This window comes from Bufo bufo, chromosome 5, assembly GCF_905171765.1.
Source record: "Bufo bufo chromosome 5, aBufBuf1.1, whole genome shotgun sequence".
NCBI lineage: Eukaryota > Metazoa > Chordata > Amphibia > Anura > Bufonidae > Bufo > Bufo bufo.
Genome location: NC_053393.1, coordinates 391,118,150 through 391,142,527, shown reverse-complemented (window position 1 = coordinate 391,142,527; position 24,378 = coordinate 391,118,150). Strand labels below are relative to the sequence as shown.

Sequence of the window (24,378 nt, the reverse complement as noted above, 5' to 3'; positions counted from 1 at the left end):
TTTTTATTATATGGAAAGGGGGGTGATTTAAACTTTTCTATTACTTTAAAAAATTTTATATATTTTTTAAAAGTAATGATTTTGAAACTCGTAAATGAGCCTACTAAATAATTTTTTTTTATTTAGAAAAATCATGTATTTTTAAAATGACTTTATTACTGTCCATTTGCTCATTTCTTACTTTGGCCTGCAACCTGGTGGCCAAAATAAGAATTGCAGTTTTAATGCTTAAAGCCTCTTCAGCGAGGCTGAGCGCTTTCGAATCAATTACCGGCATCCTCACTGGCCACAGAGATGCGAATGTTCGTTTTTTTTGCGCATTTAGATGCCCTTATCTCACTTGATCACGGCATCTAAAGGCTTTAATTACCAGGATCAGCATTGTTGCCGATCGCGGTACCGTATATACTCGAGTATAAGACGAGTTTTTTGGCACATATTTTTGTGCTCAAAAAGCCTCCTCGTCTTATACTCGAGTCTAGGTCTTAGCTCCGGTAATACAGGCAGTGCGGGGGGCGGCGCTCACTCACTGACGTCACGCGCCTGCGCCGCCTAGTGGGAGAAGGCGCGTGACGTCAGTGAGTGAGCGCCGCTCCCCGCACTGCCTGTATTACCGGAGCAAAGACAAAGTAAGATATCCACAGTTAAAGGTTACTGATTAGTTTAAATATACTGCTGTGAGCGTCGGGGAGGGGGATCTGTGGATGGCACTGTAGGGGGATCTGTGGATGGCACTGTAGGGGGATCTGTGGATGGCACTGTAGGGGGATCTGTGGATGGAACTGTAGGGGGATCTGTGGATGGCAGTGCCATCCACAGATCCCCCTACAGTGCCATCCACAGATCCCCCCTCCCCTAAACAGTGCCATCATGGCACTGTTTAGGGGAGGGGGGATCTGTGGATGGCACTGTTTAGGGGGGATCTGTGGATGGCACTGTTTAGGGGGGAGATCTGTGGATGGCACTGTTTAGGGGGGAGATCTGTGGATGGCTCCCTGTATTTAATGCAGAGTGTGTGTGTATATAATGCACACACTCTGCATTAAATACAGGGAGTCACCCTCTTGCAGATGTGTGTATATAATGTAGAGTGTGTGCATTATATACACATACACTCTGCATTATAGCTGCATTTCCCACCCTAGTCTTATACTCGAGTCAATTATTTTTCCCATTTTTTGGGGGTAAAATTAGGGGCTCGGCTTATACTCGGGTCGGCTTATACTCAAGTATATACGGGTAATTAGGAAGGGTTGATCATGCTGATTAAAACAATACTTTTATCCGGTTTTATTCATATACTGATGAGCAAGTTGGTGCACCAGGAGGCAGGGCTGAATCCTTGGAGCACTGCCTTCATACCACCCCTGTGCTCTGAACACTTCTCCCTCCACCTGAGTGACAGGGCTGGACATCAGCATAGTGAGGGCGGAGCTGCAGCTGTTTCTCATATCTGTATATCTCGTATCAGTTTTTAAACTTGCCTTCACACTGAGAAACAGATCTTCCACTAGATAGTAATGTGTACTAGCTTTCTAAACATACAGTTGTGGCCAAAAGTTTTGAGAATGACACAAATATTCGTTTTCACAAAGTTTGCTGCTAAACTGCTTTTAGATCTTTATTTCAGTTGTTTCTGTGATGTAGTGAAATATAATTACACGCACTTCAAACGTTTCAAAGGCTTTTAATCGACAATTACATGACATTTATGCAAAGAGTCATTATTTGCAGTGTTGGCCTTTCTTTTTCAGGACCTCTGCAATTCGACTGGGCATGCTCTCAATCAACTTCTGGGCCAATTCCTGACTGATAGCAACCCATTCTTTCATAATCACTTCTTGGAGTTTGTCAGAATTAGTGGGTTTTTGTTTGTCCACCCGCCTCTTGAGGATTGATCACAAGTTCTCAATGGGATTAAGATCTGGGGAGTTTCAAGGCCATGGACCCAAAATGTCAACATTTTGGTCCCCGAGCCACTTAGTTATCACTTTTGCCTTATGGCACGGTGCTCCTTCGTGCTGGAAAATGCATTGTTCTTCACCAAACTGTTGTTGGATTGTTGGAAGAAGTTGCTGTTGGAGGGTGTTTTGGTACCATTCTTTATTCATGGCTGTGTTTTTGGGCAAAATTGTGAGTGAGCCCACTCCCTCGGATGAGAAGCAACCCCACACATGAATGGTCTCAGGATGCTGTTAAAGATGTGTGAATTTTATTCTATGATTTGTATATCTAGGACTGTAATGCGTTAACTTTTTCTTTTCCAAGTGCCTCCCCCACACCCCTCTCTTTGTTTCAAGGCTGGAGAGGAGAGAGAGGGGGGCAAAGTGCTGTGCTGTAAGAAGTGTCTGATTTCTCATCTTCTTGCAGGTGTCCCATAGAGTGTGGTGGAGATGCGTAAGCCAATCATATGGCTTGATGATATATACACTGCTCAAAAAAATAAAGGGAACACAAAAATAACACATCCTAGATCTGAGTTAATTAAATATTCTTCTGAAATACTTTGTTCTTTACATAGTTGAATGTGCCGACAACAAAATCACACAAAAATAAAAAAATGGAAATCAAATTTTTCAACCCATGGAGGTCTGGATTTGGAGTCACACTCAAAATTAAAGTGGAAAAACACACTACAGGCTGATCCAACTTTGATGTAATGTCCTTAAAACAAGTCAAAATGAGGCTCAGTAGTGTGTGTGGCCTCCACGTGCCTGTATGACCTCCCTACAACGCCTGTGCATGCTCCTGATGAGGTGGTGGACGGTCTCCTGAGGGATCTCCTTCCAGACCTGGACTAAAGCATCTGCCAACTCCTGGACAGTCTGTGGTGCAACGTGCCTTTGGTGGATAGAGCGAGACATGATGTCCCAGATGTGCTCATTTGGATTCAGGTCTGGGGAACGGGCGGGCCAGTCCATAGCATCAATGCCTTCGTCTTGCAGGAACTGCTGACACACTCCAGCCACATGAGGTCTTGCATTAGGAGGAACCCAGGGCCAACCGCACCAGCATATGGTCTCACAAGGGGTCTGAGGATCTCATCTCGGTACCTAATGGCAGTCAGGCTACCTCTGGCGAGCACATGGAGGGCTGTGCGGCCCTCCAAAGAAATGCCACCCCACACCATTACTGACCCAATGCCAAACCGGTCATGCTGGAGGATGTTGCAGGCAGCAGAACGTTCTCCACGGCGTCTCCAGACTCTGTCACATCTGTCACATGTGCTCAGTGTGAACCTGCTTTCATCTGTGAAGAGCACAGGGCGCCAGTGGAGAATTTGCCAATCTTGGTGTTCTCTGGCAAATGCCAAACGTCCTGCACGGTGTTGGGCTGTAAGCACAACCCCCACCTTTGGACGTCGGGCCCTCATATCACCCTCATGGAGTCTATTTCTGACCGTTTGAGCAGACACATGCACATTTGTGGCCTGCTGGAGGTCATTTTGCAGGGCTCTGGCAGTGCTCCTCCTGTTCCTCCTTGCACAAAGGCGGAGGTAGCGGTCCTGCGGCTTGTTGCCCTCCTACGGCCTCCTCCACGTCTCCTGATGTACTGGCCTGTCTCCTGGTAGCGCTTCCATGCTCTGGACACTACGCTAACAGACACAGCAAACCTTCTTGCCACAGCTCGCATTGATGTGCCATTCTGGATAAGCTGCACTACCTGAGCCACTTGTGTGGGTTGTAGACTCCGTCTCATGCTACCACTAGAGTGAAAGCACCGCCAGCATTCAAAAGTGACCAAAACATCAGCCAGAAAGCATAGGAACTGAGAAGTGGTCTGTGATCACCACCTGCAGAACCACTCCTTTATTGGGGGTGTCTTGCTAATTGCCTATAATTTTCACCTGTTGTCTATCCCATTTGCACAACAGCATGTGAAATTGATTGTCACTCAGTGTTGCTTCCTAAGTGGACAGTTTGATTTCACAGAAGTGTGATTGACTTGGAGTTACATTGTGTTGTTTAAGTGTTCCCTTTATTTTTTTGAGCAGTGTATATTATTCACTGCCTATAGAGAAGCACCTCTTTGAAGTGTCACATATGACGTATGCAGTATTATTGTTAGAATAGAAGCCATTACAAAATGGCGATGGTAAAGAGATGTTTACATTAGTTCACATTCCAAAGTGGTATTCACTGCGCAGATGCAGGTGTATTATCTCCTCTCTCTTATCTCTTCTTCCTTTTTGACCAATGAAACAATGTTTTAGCCTCAGTGGGGACTGCCCTCTTCTGAAGATGTATAATACGGCTTACCTGATGTAATAAAGTTAGAGATTGCTTTGACCAACTTCTGTGTCAGTGTTCAGTCTCTCAGCCACGTGTGGATATTAACCCCTGGGGGGTACAATGATCTGGAACACCAGAGTGTATCTAAAAAGCCCTAATTTAGGGCTGCTTTAACAATGCTTTACTGTTGGCATGACACAGGACTGATGGTAGCGCTCACCTTTTCTTCTCCGGACAAGCCTTTTTCCAGATGCCCCAAACAATCGGAAAGAGGCTTCATCAGAGAATATGACTTTGCCCCAGTCCTCAGCAGTCCATTCACCATACTTTCTGCAGAAGATCAATCTGTCCCTGATGTTTTTTTTGTAGAGAAGTGGCTTCTTTGCTGCCCTTCTTGACACCAGGCCATCTTCCAAAAGTCTTTGCCTCACTGTGCGTGCAGATGCGCTCACACCTGCCTGCTGCCATTCCTGAGCAAGCTCTGCACTGGTGGCACTCCGATCCCGCAGCTGAATCCTCTTTAGGAGACGATCCTGGCGCTTGCTGGACTTTCTTGGACGCCCTGAAGCCTTCTTAACAAGAATTGAACCTCTTTCCTTGAAGTTCTTGATGATCCTATAAATTGTTGATTGAGGTGCAATCTTAGTAGCCACAATATCCTTGCCTGTGAAGCCATTTTTATGCAACGCAATGATGGCTGCACGCGTTTCTTTGCAGGTCACCATGGTTAACAATGGATGAACAATGATTTCAAGCATCACCCTCCTTTTAACATGTCAAGTCTGCCATTTAAACCCAATCAGCCTGACATAATGATCTCCAGCCTTGTGCTCGTCAACATTCTCACCTGAGTTAACAAGACGATTACTGAAATGATCTCAGCAGGTCCTTTAATGACAGCAATGAAATGCAGTGGAAAGTTTTTTTTGGGATTAAGTTAATTTTCATGGCAAAGAAGGACTATGCAATTCATCTGATCACTCTTCATAACATTCTGGAGTATATGCAAATTGCTATTATAAAAACTTAAGCAGCAACTTTTCCAATTTCCAATATTTATGCAATTCTCAAAACTTTTGGCCACGACTGTAGAAGACCACTATTCTCTATGTAGTAAGGCTATAACCTGGAGGTAAGTGATCTGGCTTCTATATAGACTTGTCAGGTTTAATCCCAGAGGAGACAGATTTTTTTCCTTTAGTTAATTTTTGTCTCCCTGATTTACCCCATAATAAAAACTTGATAGAAATTAAAATCTTTTGTGTATGGCAAAATGCCCTGAAGTCATGCAGTACTGTAGTGAATATGAAGTCATGCTATGACACCGCTCTAAGGGTCCATTCACACGTCCGTATGAACAGTCCGGATCCGTTCAGACCCATTCATTTTCAATTGTGCTGACCCATTCATTTTCATTGTGCTGTCCGCATCCGCATTTCCGGTCCGCAGCTACGGACAAGAATAGGAATTTCTATTGGAGTGCCGGCCCGGTGTTTCGTGGACGTGTGAATGGACCCCAACATGAATTTTACTTCTTACCTGATCCCTACACGTAAGGATGTCTACGCCGGTCAAGAGGGGAGGGTGGTGTGTGCAGAGCAGTGCTCCAAGGATTCAGTCCTGCCCCTGAAGGTCCAACCTACTCATTAGCATATGAATAAAAAGGCAGTAGTTCTAATCAGCATGATCAACCCTACCAGGAACTATGCCTGGTTTAATAGCGTTGTGCATGCTGACAGAGCAGAGGCCCTTTAATTGCATTTCTATTTATGAGCATTCAGCATGGAAGACCATGCTCGGCTTTATGTTACCTCCATATAAAGATCTGACTTTTCAGTATACAAGTCATTAAGTTCAACAATTACTCAAGGAACGTTACTGTGCTCACCTGTTCTTTAAACAGCTCCTTGAGAACCACCATACACTGCTTCACCACTTGCTTGTCATCCATGTCTGCAATCACCTTCACAGCATCTCCGGTAATGACCGACATGAGGACCGCATGTTTACCCTGCAGAAAACAATTTCATATTACACTCATCAATTCCATCCTCTGAGCCTTTCTATATGGGGCAGTCAAGCAATTCCCCTATATACTGGACTGCTATTAACCTTATCAATCATGTTAGATGTGGGAGCCATCAGGGGACGGCAGGTATCTACACGTGCCTCCAAGTGTCATTAACCAAATGAAGGTTAGAGGCATTTAATAATATTCTACATTTTACAAACCAGCACCTGGATCTGAACACTTTTGTTGCTGCATGTAATTAAAATTGAGTATAGTCACTGAGCTATTTAATACAATGCACCTGTACAGTGCCAGCTGCTGTTAGTCCTTTTCCTGATTTTTTGTCCATCTAACTTCGGTGGTCGCACATGCTCAGTTTAAAGGGCTTCTGTCACCCCACTAAAGTGATTTTTTTTTTTTGGGCTAGTTAAATTAGTTATATTGCGATATATGAAAATATAATGGTGTTACTTAGGCTACTTTCACACTAGCGTTTGGGTGTCCGCTTGTGAGCTCCGTTTGAAGGCTCTCACAAGCGGCCCCAAACGGATCCGTCCAGTCCTAATGCATTCTGAGTGGAGGCGGATCCGCTCAGAATGCATCAGTCTGGCAGCGTTTGTCCTCCGCTCCGCTCAGCAGACAGACACCTGAACGCTGCTGGCTACTTTCACACTAGCGTTTGGGTGTCCGCTTGTGAGCTCCGTTTGAAGGCTCTCACAAGCGGCCCCAAATGGATCCGTCCAGTCCTAATGCATTCTGAGTGGAGGCGGATCCGCTCAGAATGCATCAGTCTGGCAGCGTTTGTCCTCCGCTCCGCTCAGCAGACGGACACCTGAACGCTGCTTGCAGCGTTCGGGTGTCCGCCTGGCCGTGCGGAGGCAAACGGATCCGTCCAGACTTACAATGTAAGTCAATGGGGACGGATCCGTTTGAATTTGACACAGTATGGCTCAATTTTCAAACGGATCCGTCCCCCATTGACTTTCAATGTAAAGTCAAAACGGATCCGTTTGCATTATCATTAACAAAAAAAAAACAAAAAAAACGAAGTTTTATAATATGTAAATTAGGTCTCTACCAGCAAGTAGGGCGGCTACTTGCTGGTAGCTGCTGCAGAAAACCGCCCCCTCGTCGTGTTGATTGACAGGGCCAGCCGGGATCTCCTCCTCCGGCCAGCCCTGTCGGCATTTCAAAAATCGCGCGCCTGTGTTCAGGCGCTCTGAGATGAGGAGGCTCGCCTCCTCAGAACTCCCTCAGTGCGCCTGCGCCGATGACATCACCGAAATAGAAGACGTCATCGGCGCAGGCGCACTGAGGGAGTGCTGAGGAGCGATTTTTGAAATGCCGACAGGGCTGGCCGGAGGAGGAGATCCCGGCTGGCCCTGTCAATCAACACGACGAGGGGGCGGTTTTCTGCAGCAGCTACCAGCAAGTAGCCGCCCTACTTGCTGGTAGAGACCTAATTTACATATTATAAAACTTCGTTTTTTTTAAGAAACTGCTGGATCAAAGTAAGTAACACCATTATATTTTCATATATCGCAATATAACTAATTTAACTAGCCCAAAAAAAAAAAAAACACTTTAGTGGGGTGACAGAAGCCCTTTAAATCTTCAACTGTCACCAGCCGTATGTTCTGTTAGAAGCTGTGACAGTTACAGGGAATAAGCTACAGCAGAAAAGACATAAATCTGGCAAAGCAATGAATGGGGAGATCTCTGGATCCATGTGAGGTACAGAGCTGGTTCTAGCTTGTTAGCAAGAGACTGTCATGTACTATGATGTATGATTTTCATTTTTTACATCAGTCATGGCATAACAACTTACCATGTTTATCCACAGGATATGCCATAAATGACCAACAAGTATAATAATGGGAACCACATTTATCTCAAGAAGTGGGGTACCATGACCAACATGTCTCGAGGCGGCAGCTTTCACCATATATACCTCATAGTATGGGTTGTTACAGGTGTGCTGATATCAGTTTTGCATACTTAATAAATAAAAGATAAGCCAACAGAAGGAATGTGTTCTTTTTTTTCTTCTATACCTTATTAACCTGTTTTAATTACGGTATCTTTTTTAGCCCCATTATAGGACTTGAAAGTGCAATACTTTGATCTCTTCCTCTGTATTGCAATGGATTATATCGGTCACTGTTATGCCAACAGGCAGTCTATGAGGTCCTTATAGGCTCCCACATAGCAGGCCTGGGGGCCACAGCAACCAGCCAGCACACCCCACGACCGCCTCATGGGGCACTGATGGGCCTATAAAGCGTTGATTGTGCCATTCAAGTAGTTAAACAGCCTGCATCATCCCTGTGTCACACCACAGTGCATGTATGGTGGGAATCCATGTTGGAGCTATAGATATGGGCTATTCAAGGAAATCATAATGTCTATGGCTGGAGTAACAGTATAGCATTTTACCGCCATATAACCAAGACTGCAGATACCTGAGGATCCATGTCGTAAAACACACCGAACAAACCCCGTTTACTGGAGTCGGGAGGAATGTGACCAAAGAAATCCGCTCCACTAATCTTACGGTTCCAAAACCTATGAGGAAACTGCAAAGCAATCTGAAAATTCAGATTATAAATAACCGCTCAATCATTTCACATTAGAACATCACATGCTTTTAAAGAATACTTGTCAGCGGGATCAACGCTCTAAAAACAGCCATACTGCCTGGTAGAGTTGACCCTGCTGATTAAAATGAAACCTGTCTTGTGAAAATCGGTTGTGGTGTTCCCAAGAAAAAAATACTTTTATTCTTTAGGCAAATGAGGCCTTCAAGGCACCGAGGGGCTGGCCCTAGACTCTTGGTGCACCTCGGTGCTGGCTCCACCCCTACATGCACTGAAGAATACAAGTCATGTTGTTTACTTCAGCAGGGTCAACCCTACCAAGAAAGTTGACCCTGCTGACAAGTGCTCTTTAAATATCAGAGCCATTTTGGAATGAGATTAGAATGCAGTAGGCTTAGACAGCAGCCTGCAAGGATTATCCATACATTTACAAATGTGCACCATCTTATGGTTCTCTTGTGATCACAGTTAATAGAGTTGTTGGAAAAAGTCGAATGACTACATATCCAATGCCGCTATTTAAGTCTATGGAGAGAGACAGGGCATGCTTGTCCAGCTAAAAACAGGGACATAATGTGCATAAATGTCCCTGCCTGTCAGCCAACAGCTAATCCTTCCAACCTCTCAATATACATGCATGCTTGGCCCAACCAAAATAGGCACGGTTGGCTGATGTTCATCTACAGTAATGTGTATGGTACCTTAAAAGCACATTGGATCTATTTGTCTTCAAAAAAATAAAAATAAAAATAAAAAAAACATACCTTCTCAATAATTCCAGCTCCAAGGCAATTTATGGCTTTAACTTTTTTCTCTGGTAGAGGAGGATTAAAGTGGATAATATTTTTCTGCAGTAATGCAAGGGGTACTGTAACCAGAACCTGTAGAAAGGGGTCATTTACTTAAAATTAAATGTTCATTTCAGAATATTTTCCGTACTTCTTTTGATAAAAACCAAACCAACAACCATTATCGATGGCATAAAACCGGTATGTGCACCACAACATACAGTTATGTGGGGGTGATGTAAGGAGTATGAAGTGAGCTCAAGTGCTTAGTCCGCTCCATACGTAATACAGCCGACACCGTGCCGCAGTGACTGGAATCGGCGATGGTGCTGATCCCAGTCATTTAAAGCCTCAGGTGCAATGATCAATAGCAACAGAGATATCTGTGGGGTTAGGCTTCTGATCAGACCAACTGTGGCGAAATTGGGGAGCTTTCGATAGGTTGCCATGACAGCCTGGGGCTTTGGAAAAGTTCCCAGGCCTGTTATGGCTAACTGCCTGAAAAGCTGTGCACTAGACACATTTTCTCAGACAGTGTGTCAGAATCCCATAGAATCCCTGCAATGGACCAAAAATTACAGTGAAAAAAGTAAATGGAAAAAGAAAAATGAAACTATTCAAATCACCCCGCTTCCCAATTTTATATATGAAAATAAACATAATTAGTACTGCCGTGTCTAGACTATTAAAACCTAAAAATAGTTTTCCTGTGACAGAAAGAAAAAATAAGAGAACATGCGAGTCCTGTTTTGGTCATCATGTAACTCCCCAAAAATGGAATAAAAATTATCAGAAAGTTGTATGTACCCCACAATTGTAGTTGTACCATTAAAAACTATTGTTCACCCTGCAAAAAAAACAAGGCATCACACACAGCTCTGTAGAAAGAACTAAAAAAAGTTATGGCTGTCAGAAAATGGCGCATGTGCAGATAACGTCATCCGCCACCTGGAAGAGGAGACGCCCAGCTTTGTTCACATGGAGGAAGATGTTATCGGCGCATGCTCATTAGTCATGTGTGCTGCTAAGGAAGCAGAGGCAGAAGCACTGCACAGGCGCCGATAGTGTTCGCTACGGCACAGGCGTGAGATTACAGGTCCAAGCAGGATCAAGGAGATTGAGGGAATGGTCTAAGGAGCTCTGCTTCTCTATAGGACTCGGGCCCATCCCTAGCTGCACTGAAGACCCAATTTACATATTAAAGAAAAGTTATTTTTCTGAGGAATGGCGCAACAGAGGAACATAAATGAAATATTGTTTTACTCAGCAGGATCAACCCTGCCAGGCATTGTGTCTGTTCTAATAGGTTTGATCCTGCCGATAGATATTCTGTGGTGCTCAATAAATATTAGGGAAGGGTGGTAAATATTATGTTTAAGTAGTTCTAACTGTGGTACATTTATTGCACTAATTAGTAACGGAAGGGCGCAAACTATACCTTTTGTGCACTGTAGATTTTTCCATCTGCTGTTTTTAAACAGATTTCTTGCCCACTGTAATCAATGTGTTTAACCTGTGTCAGAGAAGACATAAGTAAAGTCAAATACATGTGCAAATGTGTGGGTACTGCTTAAGCCAAGTTCACACTCCAGTTATTTGGTCAGTTATTTCCATCAGTTATTGTGAGCCAAAACCAGGTGCCGGTCAAAAGCCCAGAACAGAAGCAGATCTTTCCATTATACCTTATCTCTGAGTAGGCTTTACTACTGGTTTTGGCTCACAATAACTGGAAATAACTGACCAAATAACTGAAATGTGAACTCAGCCTTAGGGCTCATGCACACGATCGTATTTATTTTGTGGATCCATTAATTTCAATGGGTCCACCCAAAAAATGGAAGTTACTCCATGTGCACTCCGTTTCCGTATGTCCGTTCTGCAAAAAAATAGAACATGTCCTATTATTATCCGCACTACGGACAAGAATAGGACTGTTCCATTAGGGACCAGCTGTTCTATTCCGCAAAATATGGAATGTTATCTGTATTTTTGCGGATCCGTGTTTTGCGGTCCGCAAAGTACATACGGTTGTGTGCATGAGCCCTTACTGTGTTCATTTAATTGACTTCAATTGGAGCAGTGCAGTAATAACGAGCTCCCTCGAGTACAAGGAGCTTTGTAGTTCCGGCTCCAAATTTTGTTGACGGAGGTACACCCAAACAGCTAATTGGCAGGGTTACGGGATGTTGGATCAGGTAGTCTTGGCCAATCCTGCGTATAGGCCATCACTTAGTAAAGGCTAGAACAACCCCTTTAAAGGGGTATGTATTCCAGTTGTGTTCATTTATACTCTATCCACAAGATAACTATGCATGCACGCGGCCACTGAGTTCATTTCTATGGGTGTTCCCAAGACAGCTGAGTACAGAGTTTTGAGGTAGGACACCCACCGTGTGGAAAGGAGATAACATAACCAGAATGCTCCTTTAACCCCTTAACGCATAATCCGGTATATGTACGGCATTTGAATAGAGCAGGCTGCTGTGGTGAGCACGCTCCATAAGTGGCAGGTGCGACGGGAAAATACGATCCTGTCGAAACCTGTAATATAACCCCTCAGATGCCTTGATCAACAGTGATCACAGCATCTGTGTGGTAAGGCAGAGGGTTGCGGCTCCCTTTGCCTTCCGACTGGAGTCCCTGCAGTGAAATCGCAGGGCCCCGGTTGATTACCATGGCCGCCTAGACACTTCTAAAGCTTGCCATGGCAAGCTCCCTACTAGGTTGTGCACAAGGCACAGCTCAGCAGGAAGAGCGTCAAAATCCAATTCACCCTAAGGCCCCTTGTAGACGAGCGTGTCCGGATGCGTTGCGGATGCGTTCAGTGAAAACTGCGCGATTTCGCAAGCAAGTTCATTCAGTTTTGTTTTGCGATCGCGTTCAGATTTTATCACGCGGGTGCAATGCGATTTAATGCGTTTTGCACGCGTGTGATAAAAAACTGAATGTTTACAAACAACATCTCTTAGCAACCATCCGTGAAAAACGCATCGCATCTGCACTTGCTTGCGGATGCGTTGCGATTTTCACGCAGTCCCATTCACTTCTATAGGGCCAGCGTTGCGTGAAAATCGCAGAATATAGAACATGCTGCGATTTTCACGCAACGCACAAGTGGTGCGTGAAAACCAACGCTCATGAACACAGCTCCATTGAAATGAATGGGTCCGGATTCCGTGCGGGCGCAATACGTTCGCATCACGCATTGCACCCGCGCGGAATACTCGCTTGTGTGAAAGGGGCCTAATAGGATAGATTAGGGATCACCCTCTGTACTAAGGTGAATAGGAAATCAAAAGATCCCAGGTTCTAGTCCCCTTAGGTGGTTAATAGTTAATAAATAAAAAGTGAAGAAAAAAATAATAATATCAAAAACATCAAAATAGTAAAAAGTTTAAATCACCCCCTTTCTTAATGTTACATATAAAAATATATAAACAAAAAATAAACATATTAGGTATCGCCACGTCCGAAAATGTATGAACTATTAAAATATTTTTAAAATTCCTGTGCAGTGAACACCGTAACGGAAAAAAATGAAAAACACGATTCACCATTTTGTGCCCCCCCACAACAATGGTACAGATAAAAACTACAGTTTGTTCCGCAAAAAACAAGCCCTTATACTAAAATATAAAAAAAAGTTATGGCAAAGCATAAACAACAGAAAATTCGCTGTACTACTGCGTGTGGCACGTCGACCCTGCAGCCTCCTCCACCCAACTCCGTTTCGCCTAACACGCTTCTTTCGGGGAAGCCGGTTAGGCAAAACGGCGTTGGGTGGAGGAGGCTGCAGGGTCGACGTGCCACACGCAGTAGTACAGCGAATTTTCTGTTGTTTATGCTTTGCTCCTGCTTTTCCAGCGTTTATATTCCAAAATGTTTTACCTTGATATACTTAATGTGCTGGTAGCGGTAGGCGTACTCTGTTTTTATTTTCTTTTGTTTTTTTGCTGCTGCTGGTGTGGTCCGCTGACTCTGCGGCTCCCTTTTTGTTGTCTCTTTAAGGCCTCTTTCACACTTGCGTTGTCCGGATCCGGCGTGTACTCCACTTGCCGGAATTACACGCCAGATCCGGAAAAACGCAAGTGAACTGAAAGCATTTGAAGACGGATCCGTCTTCCAAATGCGTTCAGTGTTACTATGGCACCCAGGACGCTATTAAAGTCCTGGTTGCCATAGTAGGAGCGGGGATCGGGGGAGCGGTATACTTACAGTCCGTGCGGCTCCCGGGGCGCTCCAGAATGACGTCAGAGCGCCCCATGCGCATGGATGACGTGATCCATGCGATCACATGATCCATGCGCTTGGGGCGCCCTGACGTCACTCTGGAGCGCCCGGGGAGCCGCGCGGAAGGTAAGTACACTGCTCCCCCGCTCCCCGCTACACTTTACCATGGCTGCCAGGACTTTAGCGTCCCGGCAGCCATGGTAACCATTCAGAAAAAGCTAAATGACGGGTCCGGCAATGCGCCGAAACGACGTTTAGCTTAAGGCCGGATCCGGATCAATGCCTTTCAATGGGCATTAATTCCGGATCCGGCCTTGCGGCAAGTGTTCCGGATTTTTGGCCGGAGCAAAAAGCGCAGCATGAAGACAAGAACGCAAGTGTGAAAGAGCCCTAAGGGGTGTTTCCATTTGCTGCTATTTTTCATTGTTTATTTGTTTTATGTATTTCTGTCATATTGAATAATGACATCTTACTATTTCTATATACGGAGGTTTGTGTTTATTTGATATTGGTTATGGGTATTTTCAACTTTAGGGGCTGAAATGCTTGTACACTGGGTACCAACCAATATTAAACAGGCTACTTATCCAGAAGTCATAACTGTGGGATAGGGCATGTATGATTACAATCCATCAAAAGCAACCCCCCCCCCCCCCAAACCCCCATCAAAAAAAGCAACTTTGATTTTGAGTAGAATATGAAACCACCAACTCACAAGCTTTAGCACTGATTTTGCTTTAGTGTGTAGCAAAATTACTGAAAGTGGTTTTGATACTTTTCTATACTGATAGGCTATCTGGTCAGTTGGGGTTCAACCACCAGCAGCCCTGGCGATCAGCTGTTTGAAGTGGCTTCGTCGTTCCGGTGCGTGCTGCGGACTCCTCACAGCATACCAAAACACAGTGCCGTACATTGTATAGTGGTTGTGCTTGGTACTGCAGCCCACGCCCATTCACTTTGAATGGGACAGAGCTGCAAATAGGCCGTGTGACCAATGAACGCGATGTCACTGGACTAGGAAGAGGTTATGGAGCTCACAGGAGCACCATGGTTTCTTTAAATACCTGATAGGCGGGGGAGCCAGGAGTCAGAAACCCCACCGAACAGATATTGGTGACCCATCCTGAGGAAATGCCACCAATCTGAACTCTTGGAAAACCCCTGTTAACCACAAATAAAGTTGTGTAGCAAGAACCACAACCTCACACTTACGGGTGACTTAAGCCGAATATCAAGTCCGCCTGCCAATCTGTCAGTGATGGCTGAATACCCGGCGGTCAACATTGTGTGATCTCCAGCAAACTGAGCAAAGAATTCGTTGTGATCCCAGGAGCGAGCGGATACCTGTAGACAGAAAAGTAAATAAAAACAAAAATAAGGGAGCCACAAAGTGAAAAGCGCCTTACTCCCCTCTGCTCAGGGGTTGTGCAGCCAGTACCTACAGATGACCTATCCTCAGGACAGGTCATCAATATCTGATCACCGCCGCTCACCAGCTGTTTGAAGCGGAGGCAGAGCTCATGTGAGCGCGACATCCTCTTCAATATTACACTTTTTATCATCTAGGAAGGCTCAGCAGTACAGTGTAATTACTTGTATAGGACAAGCACTTGTAATTACACTGCACTGGCGCTGCAAGCGAGACGATGCGCAGTGTAATCTTGAAGGGGAAGCAATACCTGCATGAGCGCCACCTATTTTTCACAGCTGATCGGCAGGGGTGCCGGAAGTTGGGCCCCCACCAATCAGATATTGATCCATATGTACTGGCTGCACAACCCCTTTAAACATGATTATATGCCCTATGTGTATGGGCAGATCAATGCTATGTTTTCCTGGGCACACATGCTGCCACAACTGTACCCTGTACTGGCCATCTGGAATATACTCTATCATGCTAAGGCTACTTTCACACTGGTGTTTTGGTTTCCGTTTGTGAGATCCGTTCAGGGCTCTCACAAGCGCTCCAAAACGGATCAGTTTTGCCCTAATGCATTCTGAATGGAAAAGGATCTGCTCAGAATGCATCAGTTTGCCTCCGTTAAGTCTCCATTCCGGTCTGCTTGCAGCGTTTTGGTGTCCGTCTGACGAAACTGAGCCAAACGGATCCGTTCTGACACACAACGTAAGTCAACGGGGACGGATCCGTTTTCTGTGACACAATCTGGCACAATAGAAAACAGATCCATCCCACATTGACTTTCAATGGTGCTCAAGACGGATCAGTTTTGGCTATGTTACAGATAATACAAACGGATCCGTTCTGAACGGATGCAGACTGTTGTATTATCTGAACGGAAGCGTTTGTGCAGATCCATGACTGATCCACACCAAACGCGAGTGTGAAAGTAGCCTAAAACAGGTTGTCCCATGAAATAAAATGCATCTGTATAGCGCCACCTGCTGTTTGGTCTTTTCCTTATTTCTCTGTCTACCTCCGTGACATCACTCAGGTGGATGCACATGCTCAGTACTCAGTTCCACCAGCTGAGTACTGACTTCTATCTACTGTTAGAAGCTGTGAAAGATATAGGGATAAAGCTAAAGCAGAAAAGGACACTCCTCCTGAGGAAAGAGAGCTTCAGCTGAAAGGGCACACCGCCAGCTTGAAATAAATCTAGCAGAACAAATGGATGGGGAGATCTTTGAATCCATGTGAGGTACAAGGCTGGTTCTAGCTTTCTTACAAAGATGTTGTCACATATTATATGATATCTGATTTTCATTTTTTACATTAATCAATGGATAACCCCTTTAATCTGAAAATGCTACAGTGCATAATAATTTCATAAAATTGGAAAAAGAAGTGTGTTTATAAAGTGCACCATACGTGATCGTGGTCTGGATTTCTGGCGTTGGTCTAAACGCCATATTTATGAAGACGCTGATGTGAGAAGGAGTCACTAGTCTCAATGAGCCCTGAAGATACTTGCATTATGCAGATTGCTTCCACAGGCGTATTCCAGGTTGCTGAGGTGGAACTGCAAAACCTTTTCCTCCACAGCTGTAAATTGGATTCCAGATTCCTGAATGAAAGTCTTGTAGATCTCCTGTATCTTATCTGTAAAAACATATAAATACATTTACATACCAGGTGTGATAGCGGACGCCATGATGCGGTGGTGGTGTATGGAAAGAAGATATAGATAGGGTATGGGGGCAACTACAAGGAGTTCAAGGACAGGACCGTGCTCCCAGACTATAACCATGCGATGGACCTACCTCCAAGAGGGACATCTTGATGCTGACTTTTATCTTTCCTCCATTCTGCAACAACATCCAATATGGCATTAAAATGAAAATCCATGCGTTTATCTATAGATGGATCAGTCAATCTTCCTCCTTCCTGAATCAAATCACATTTTTCTCGAAGTTTCCGCATTTTAATCCCAATCTGTTACACAAATAAAAGATGTGACTGGACTGAGAGCAGCGGCTGACACTATAAAGATAGTACACTGTACGCTGGTAATACAGATACATTCTAAAATGTCATCATTTGGGTAAACGTTACTCAATGTGCACCCAGTGGTTACATAAAACACATTCATTTTAAAATAAAAGTGCCGTTTCGGAACCTCTCAACTTTCTAACCGACATGTATGAATATCTGGATGCAATCAAATGGTTAAATCAAAGTAATGGCTGAATGGGTTGTACAACACTGGCAGCTCACATCCCCGCTGATTCCAGTCCCTGCTGAACCGGAAAGTGATCATGCCGCGAGTCACGTGACCACACTCAGGGAGTCATCACTTCCTTCCTAGAGGGGATGGGTGCTGTGGACTTTCCAAAGGTGAGCGCTCTTTCATTTTACACCATTTCCATTTTTTTTTTGTTGAACAACCCCTTTAAATCAATATCATAGCTGTATGATGATGTCTATATCTAATATTAAAGAACTGTACAAAACTTTAAAAAACTTTTAAAAAAACACTAAAACAGAAAATTTATGCTAGAATCGGAGCTGGGAGCAGGTGGCTCTGTCCACTCTTTGGTGGCCCTCCTGGGATACTGCAGCTCAACTTCTATTCACTTAAAGGGGTTCTCCGAGACTGTACACCCCTTTTTCATATGGTTAGACAGGATGAGGAATTTAAAAAATACAATCACCTGTGACCTGTGCTCCGGTTCCATCACTAATCTCCTTTCTACTACGCTTCCAGTCCCTGCTGGACCAGAAGTGCCATGTGCTGTCTACACTCTGGCCTACCAGTGGCCTCAGCGGTGGCTACGGTCACATGTCGTGCCTGCACACATCACTGCTGAGGCCACTGACTGGCTCGCTCCTTTCTTTCACAATGCCAGTTAAATAAATGCATTCACCACAGAAACCCACTTGCTCACACATTATCGCAATGGGATTGTTGATGCAACCGTTCACAATCTGTGCTCCTTTTCCAACGGTGACTCCCTTAAATGATTTATCATCCCAGACTCTACCACCAATCCGGTCTCTTGCTTCAAGAATCATCACCTAAAATAAAAATGGAAAAGTGTAGAATTATTCCAATAATGCCTATAGAGCTACATATATAGTAGAATTCTTAAAGGGAATCTGTCACGTTCAAAATGCAGTGCAATGTGCAAGTAACATGGCATAATGCAGCCAAGCAGAGTATATAATATATGTGTATCTGTGGATTTATTGATCTTAGGAGTCCAGTGGGCAGTCCTCATCTGTGACAGACATCTTTCCTTGTATACTCCCCTTACCTGAAGGCCAAAATTGTCTAGCTGCCGTGCGGCGGCTAATCCTGCTGGTCCTGCTCCAACGATAATCACAGATTTCTGTAATAGGAAATGAAGGGCGTTACAGCCGTTTGTAACACAGGAACACCGAAATGGAAAATCGAATGTATTTTACGTACTTTGTGGTATTCCTTTGGAAGGAGGCACTGACCAGGGGAGACAGACAAAACCCCAGTGTTAACTAGTCCTTTCCTTGTCATAAAATAGAGAATCCGTTCCATCTCCTGTACGCAGCGGATGCGGACTAATCCTCTCACCATTATATGATGAGCACAGGTCTGTGGTGTGAGCACCTCCTAGAATCCAAAACAGTTACCAATGTAATTTTGTATCGTTTACTAAAATGCAAGAATACTTGACGGCACTGGGGTGGGGGAAGAGCTGACGGCACTGGGGTGGGGGAAGAGCTGACGGCACTGGGGTGGGGGAAGAGCTGACGGCACTGGGGTGGGGGAAGAGCTGACGGCACTGGGGTGGGGGAAGAGCTGACGGCACTGGGGTGGGGGAAGAGCTGACGGCACTGGGGTGGGGGAAGAGCTGACGGCACTGGGGTGGGGGAAGAGCTGACGGCACTGGGGTGGGGGAAGAGCTGACGGCACTGGGGTGGGGGAAGAGCTGACGGCACTGGGGTGGGGGAAGAGCTGACGGCACTGGGGTGGGGGAAGAGCTGACGGCACTGGGGTGGGGGAAGAGCTGACGGCACTGGGGTGGGGGAAGAGCTGACGGCACTGGGGTGGGGGAAGAGCTGACGGCACTGGGGTGGGGGAAGAGCTGACGGCACTGGGGTGGGGGAAGAGCTGACGGCACTGGGGTGGGGGAAGAGCTGACGGCACTGGGGTGGGGGAAGAGCTGACGGCACTGGGGTGGGGGAAGAGCTGACGGCACTGGGGTGGGGGAAGAGCTGACGGCACTGGGGTGGGGGGAAGAGCTGACGGCACTGGGGTGGGGGAAGAGCTGACGGCACTGGGGTGGGGGAAGAGCTGACGGCACTGGGGTGGGGGAAGAGCTGACGGCACTGGGGTGGGGGAAGAGCTGACGGCACTGGGGTGGGGGAAGAGCTGACGGCACTGGGGTGGGGGAAGAGCTGACGGCACTGGGGTGGGGGAAGAGCTGACGGCACTGGGGTGGGGGAAGAGCTGACGGCACTGGGGTGGGGGAAGAGCTGACGGCACTGGGGTGGGGGAAGAGCTGACGGCACTGGGGTGGGGGAAGAGCTGACGGCACTGGGGTGGGGGAAGAGCTGACGGCACTGGGGTGGGGGAAGAGCTGACGGCACTGGGGGAGTGGAGCTGATGGCACTGGGGTGGGGAGAGCTGAAGGAACTGGGGGAACGAAGCTGATGGCACTGGGGGATAGTGGAGCCGATGGCACTGGGGGGAATTGAAGCACTTGGGTTGATCACACAGAGGGAACGAAGGGTGTTGGGGACTGATGGAAGGGGGTCTGATGAGTTTTTATAAAGGAAAACAGTCTATTAATTCATTATTTCTTATTACAATACTCGATTAATCGTACAAAATAATCGATAGAATACTCGATTACTGAAATAATCGTTTACTGCAGCCCTAGAACCAATTGTCCTAGTGTATGGGGACGAATGATCATCAGTACGATCGCTCATCCCCCTTCAGTTTGCATTTCTCAGTAGCACATTCCCTACTTACATAAATAGATCTGATACTGACAAATGAGAATCTGATCAGCCTACAAAGGGTGTTCATTTGCCCAATCATCGGCCCACGTAAAAGGATCATGTTAATTCAGCAAGGGGTTAAAGGGGATGTGCACTAAAGAGAGCCCCTGTCCATATACCCTATTAGGGCATCGCCCGAGAACATGGTGCCCACATGCATTACACATGGCCACTGTGTTTTCACTTTTGTCTTGCAGTATCACAACTCATCAGGTGGGCTCTCACTTTAAACAGAGATATCTGTGGTCTTATGTCACTAAATAAGTGACTTCAATAACAGGAAGTCTGAACTGGACACTGCCAGAGTGCAACCTCGTATCATAGGAAAAGGAACCCAGAGGATGTTCCTCAGTATTCACAGCCCCAATTGTAAGGGGTGTTTCAAGATTAAAATACTGACGACCTGACCTCAGGATAGGTAATTCATATGTGATAGGTAGAAGTCCAACGCCCGATAACCCGCTAATCAGCTGTTTGAAGAGGCCACGCTGAGACCTCTTCCTAGGCCAGTGAAGTCACGGTCATCGGTCACATAGCCTACGTACAGCCATAGACTGCAATATCAAGTGCACTATACAGCTGGGTATGTTGTGAGGAGGCTGCAGGCTTGGTGCCAATGAAATATTGGTGACCTATTGTAAGACCGGTCATAAATATTGTATTCACGGAAAATCCCTTTATAGACCATTTTCTTGCAAACAAACAAATCTAAGGGTATATTCACACATGACCTATATATTCCAGTAGTAGAAATTTCTCCAACCAATCTGTCACGTGTACTTTACCATAGCAGAGCAAAGACCATGGTAAAGTCATCTTAGTTCTAATGCATAGGACAATACACGAGGAGACACTTACCTTACATTTTATATGCCACAAGGCCAAAATAAGATTTCTCATGGCCAAATACATTGTAGGGTCTCTAGAGTACTCTGGAAACTCATAAAGCTCATCTAGTTCCATCACATCTGGTCTGACACAGAGAGCTTTGCCACATTCATTGGGTTGGTAGAATGGCTGAAAATATGGATTGATCCCTACAGTAAAAAAGAAGAAAAACTGCATTAACTAGTCTAATAATGAATAAGAAGTAACTGTATTGAGAAACATGGAAGCTGAGTATACAGGCTTACCAGAATTAGAGGACACTCCTCTGCTTTGCTCTAGTTTGTGGTCTCCATGAAGACGGTTTGCGCTGGTACATGATGGGCTCATGCCTACACAGTCCGGGTAATAGGCCGCTAGCAATGGGGCAGACGGGCTGTCTTTCAGGAGCGGAGGTAGAATAAGCATTGCATACCATGGCTGAGTTGGTACCTCTGAAACCCTCTGTTGGTAAGCGGAGAGACAATAGCATAACACATCTGAAGGTTTAACCTCTTAGTGACCAGCCTGTTTTGGGCCTTACTGACCAAGCGTTTTTCTTCCTTTTTTCATCGTCTCGTTCCAAGAGCTATAGCTTTTTTATTTTTCCGACTATATAGCTTTATGAGGGCTCATTGTTTGCGGGGCAAGTTGTAGTTTTTAATGGCGCCATTTTGGGATACACATAACTTTCTGATTAACTTTTATTAACTCTTTCTGGGACGGAGATGGGAAAAACAGCAATACTGACACTGCGTTTTTACGTTATAAATTTTACAGCGTTTATTTTTCGGTATAAATAACATAATATCTTTATTCTATGGGTCAGTACGATTACAGTGATACCAATTACATACAGTTTTTTTTACATTTTACTACTTTTTTGCAATAAAACCCCTTTTTTCTAAAAAAAAAAAAAAATAATGTTTTTGCATTGCCGCTTCCCAAGACCCATAACTTTTTTATTTTTCTCTCTAGCTTGCTGGAAATTACTGAGTGCTGGTCTGGGACCCGTGCAGCGCTTCGATTGGGCCGCCGTAAAAAAGCGGCAGCCCAGCCTAAGGCCCCTTAGTGACCGCCGTAAAAACACGTATCGGTGGTCACTAAGGGGTTTAAGATGACCTGTTTCCTCTCCTGACATGTCTTTCTTAGTAACTACTTGCATTCCCCATGTCATACCAATTCTGGATCATCTATTCTTACGACTCTGGGCTGTGCCATTTCAGCATTATTCCTTCTAGAAGTATACAAATAAATTGCCAGCAGTAAAGGTACTGCTGGTTGTTACAAACAGATGGTGTGTCTGTCCAATCACTGCTGCCAGTGGCAGACTGTGCAGGGACACCCCCCAACTGGTAACACCCATCTATACCTTTACTGCAAGCTGCTGGCAATAACAGAAGGAATGGCACCACATACAGCCATAAGAGTAGATGCTCCAGAATTGGTATTACATGGGAATGCTAGTAGTTATTAAAACAGACAGGAGGTGACAGGTCCTCTTTAACTGCTATCAATATTAAACACGATTCCTGTATGTACCGCAAAAAAGAAATGGTTTTTGTCCTCTTGAAGTTATTTCCTTATTAATGCATATTTGCCACATTTCTGATCTCTAAAGGTTATTTCTAAGAGTTTGATGTTGATGGCCTACCCTAGGTCATCAATATTTGATCGATGGGGGTCTAAATCCCGGATTTCCCGACAATCATCTGTTGGAAGAGGCTGCTTTGTTCCGGTGGGCGCTGCGGCCTTCTCAGAACACACCAAGCACAGCGCCGTACACTGTATAGTGGTTGTGCTCGCTATTGCAGCCAAGCGGCAAACAGGCCATGTGACCATGACATCAGTGGCCTAGGAAGAGGTCTTGGCAATTACCGATGCGCCAGCTCATTGGCAAGGGTTCTGGGAGTCTGACCCTCACTGATCAGGTACTGAGGACCGATGCAGAGCATAGGCCATCAACATTGAACTCCCAGAATACCCCTTTAAAGTGCACTTCTAGGTTCATAGAAATGTCAAGATACCAACAGCACGGATTAGTCTACGGTGTTCTGCTCCTATTGAACTGAATAACAGATACATACATCTGGACACGGGGCTGACCCCCATGTATAAGTACCAGGCTCTGGAAGAACAGAAAAAGATCATTGCTCTTTAGTAAAGATATAGAGTATGGTAGTCTAATTAAAGGAACACTCCTTGTACCACCTCTGGGACCCGCTCCTACATTGAGAACAGAGCCCTGAAAGTGGTGGAGGGCACACTGCGCATGAGCAGATGCCCTCCATTCATTTTATATGCGGCTGCCGAAAATAGCCAAGCGCTGGCTCACCTATTTCCGTCGACCCCATAAAAATGAGTAGGAGCGTGGCCGCGCAAGCGCGGTGCACTCCCGTTCACTTTACGTCGACCCCATAGAAATGAGTGGGAGCGTGGCCGCGCAAGCGCGGTGCACTCCCATTCACTTCTATGGGGAGAGCGCTTGGTGGTGGGTGGCCGGACCCAAGGAAACCTGGGGTCCTCCAGCCACCAAGCTCCCCTCTCCGTTCTCGATATAGGTGCGGGTCCCAGCGGTGGTACCCGCACTCATCAGACAATGAGGGCATTTCCTAGCGATATTCCCCTATTGTCTCAGATGGAAATACCCCTTTGAATCTCTGCATACTGCATTTTCTGCCATAGTCATATGCCAAGGCAGTGATCGCCACGTGTTGCCACTGTGGACGACATGTCATAAGGCAGCGTAAGCAGGGGATTGGAGCATTAGTAAGTATAGGAGAAAATGTATAGTTTTAGCCCTACGGAAACCCCTCATTATGGGTAAATTCATTTCATAACTGGCTGCATCACCCAATAATAGACCCAGAGTCTCACATCTCTAGTCAGGAATTTCAGCGTGCCTCAATTTGAATAACTACATTAATTCAGACATATACAGAAGGTTTTAAGGGGTTGCGTCACCTCAGCAAGTGGCATTTGTTATGAAGATAAAGTGAATACAAGGCACTTACTAATGTATTCTGATTGTCCATATTGCTTCATTTTTCCATTACATTATACACTGCTCGTTTCGATGGTTACGACCACTCTGCAATCCGGCAGCGATGGCCATTCTGGTGGCTGGGACCATTGGGAGCGCGAATAGGCCCTCACGTATCTGAGCTGCGGTGGGGGATGTAACCTTGGATATGAGCAGTGTATAATGTAA

General features: G+C 45.5%; 1 protein-coding gene across 3 annotated transcripts in view; it reads right to left on the bottom strand.

Moving 5' to 3' along the window:
• KDM1B (lysine demethylase 1B) overlaps nt 1-24,378 on the bottom strand; it is a 59,606-nt gene that overhangs the window by 8,634 nt on the left and 26,594 nt on the right. For 2 of the 3 annotated variants that reach the window (XM_040432725.1, XM_040432728.1), the window contains exons 8-19: nt 21,437-21,632; nt 21,162-21,340; nt 18,730-18,906; nt 18,575-18,649; nt 18,198-18,335; nt 17,081-17,252; nt 16,792-16,919; nt 15,071-15,202; nt 11,067-11,141; nt 9,605-9,721; nt 8,706-8,831; nt 6,121-6,243 (exon numbers count right to left, since the gene is read on the bottom strand). In XM_040432725.1, coding sequence (XP_040288659.1) covers nt 6,121-6,243; nt 8,706-8,831; nt 9,605-9,721; nt 11,067-11,141; nt 15,071-15,202; nt 16,792-16,919; nt 17,081-17,252; nt 18,198-18,335; nt 18,575-18,649; nt 18,730-18,906; nt 21,162-21,340; nt 21,437-21,632 — 1,638 coding nt within the window. The remainder of the gene's footprint in view (nt 1-6,120; nt 6,244-8,705; nt 8,832-9,604; nt 9,722-11,066; nt 11,142-15,070; nt 15,203-16,791; nt 16,920-17,080; nt 17,253-18,197; nt 18,336-18,574; nt 18,650-18,729; nt 18,907-21,161; nt 21,341-21,436; nt 21,633-24,378) is intronic. The other variant, XM_040432726.1, reaches the window with a different exon arrangement.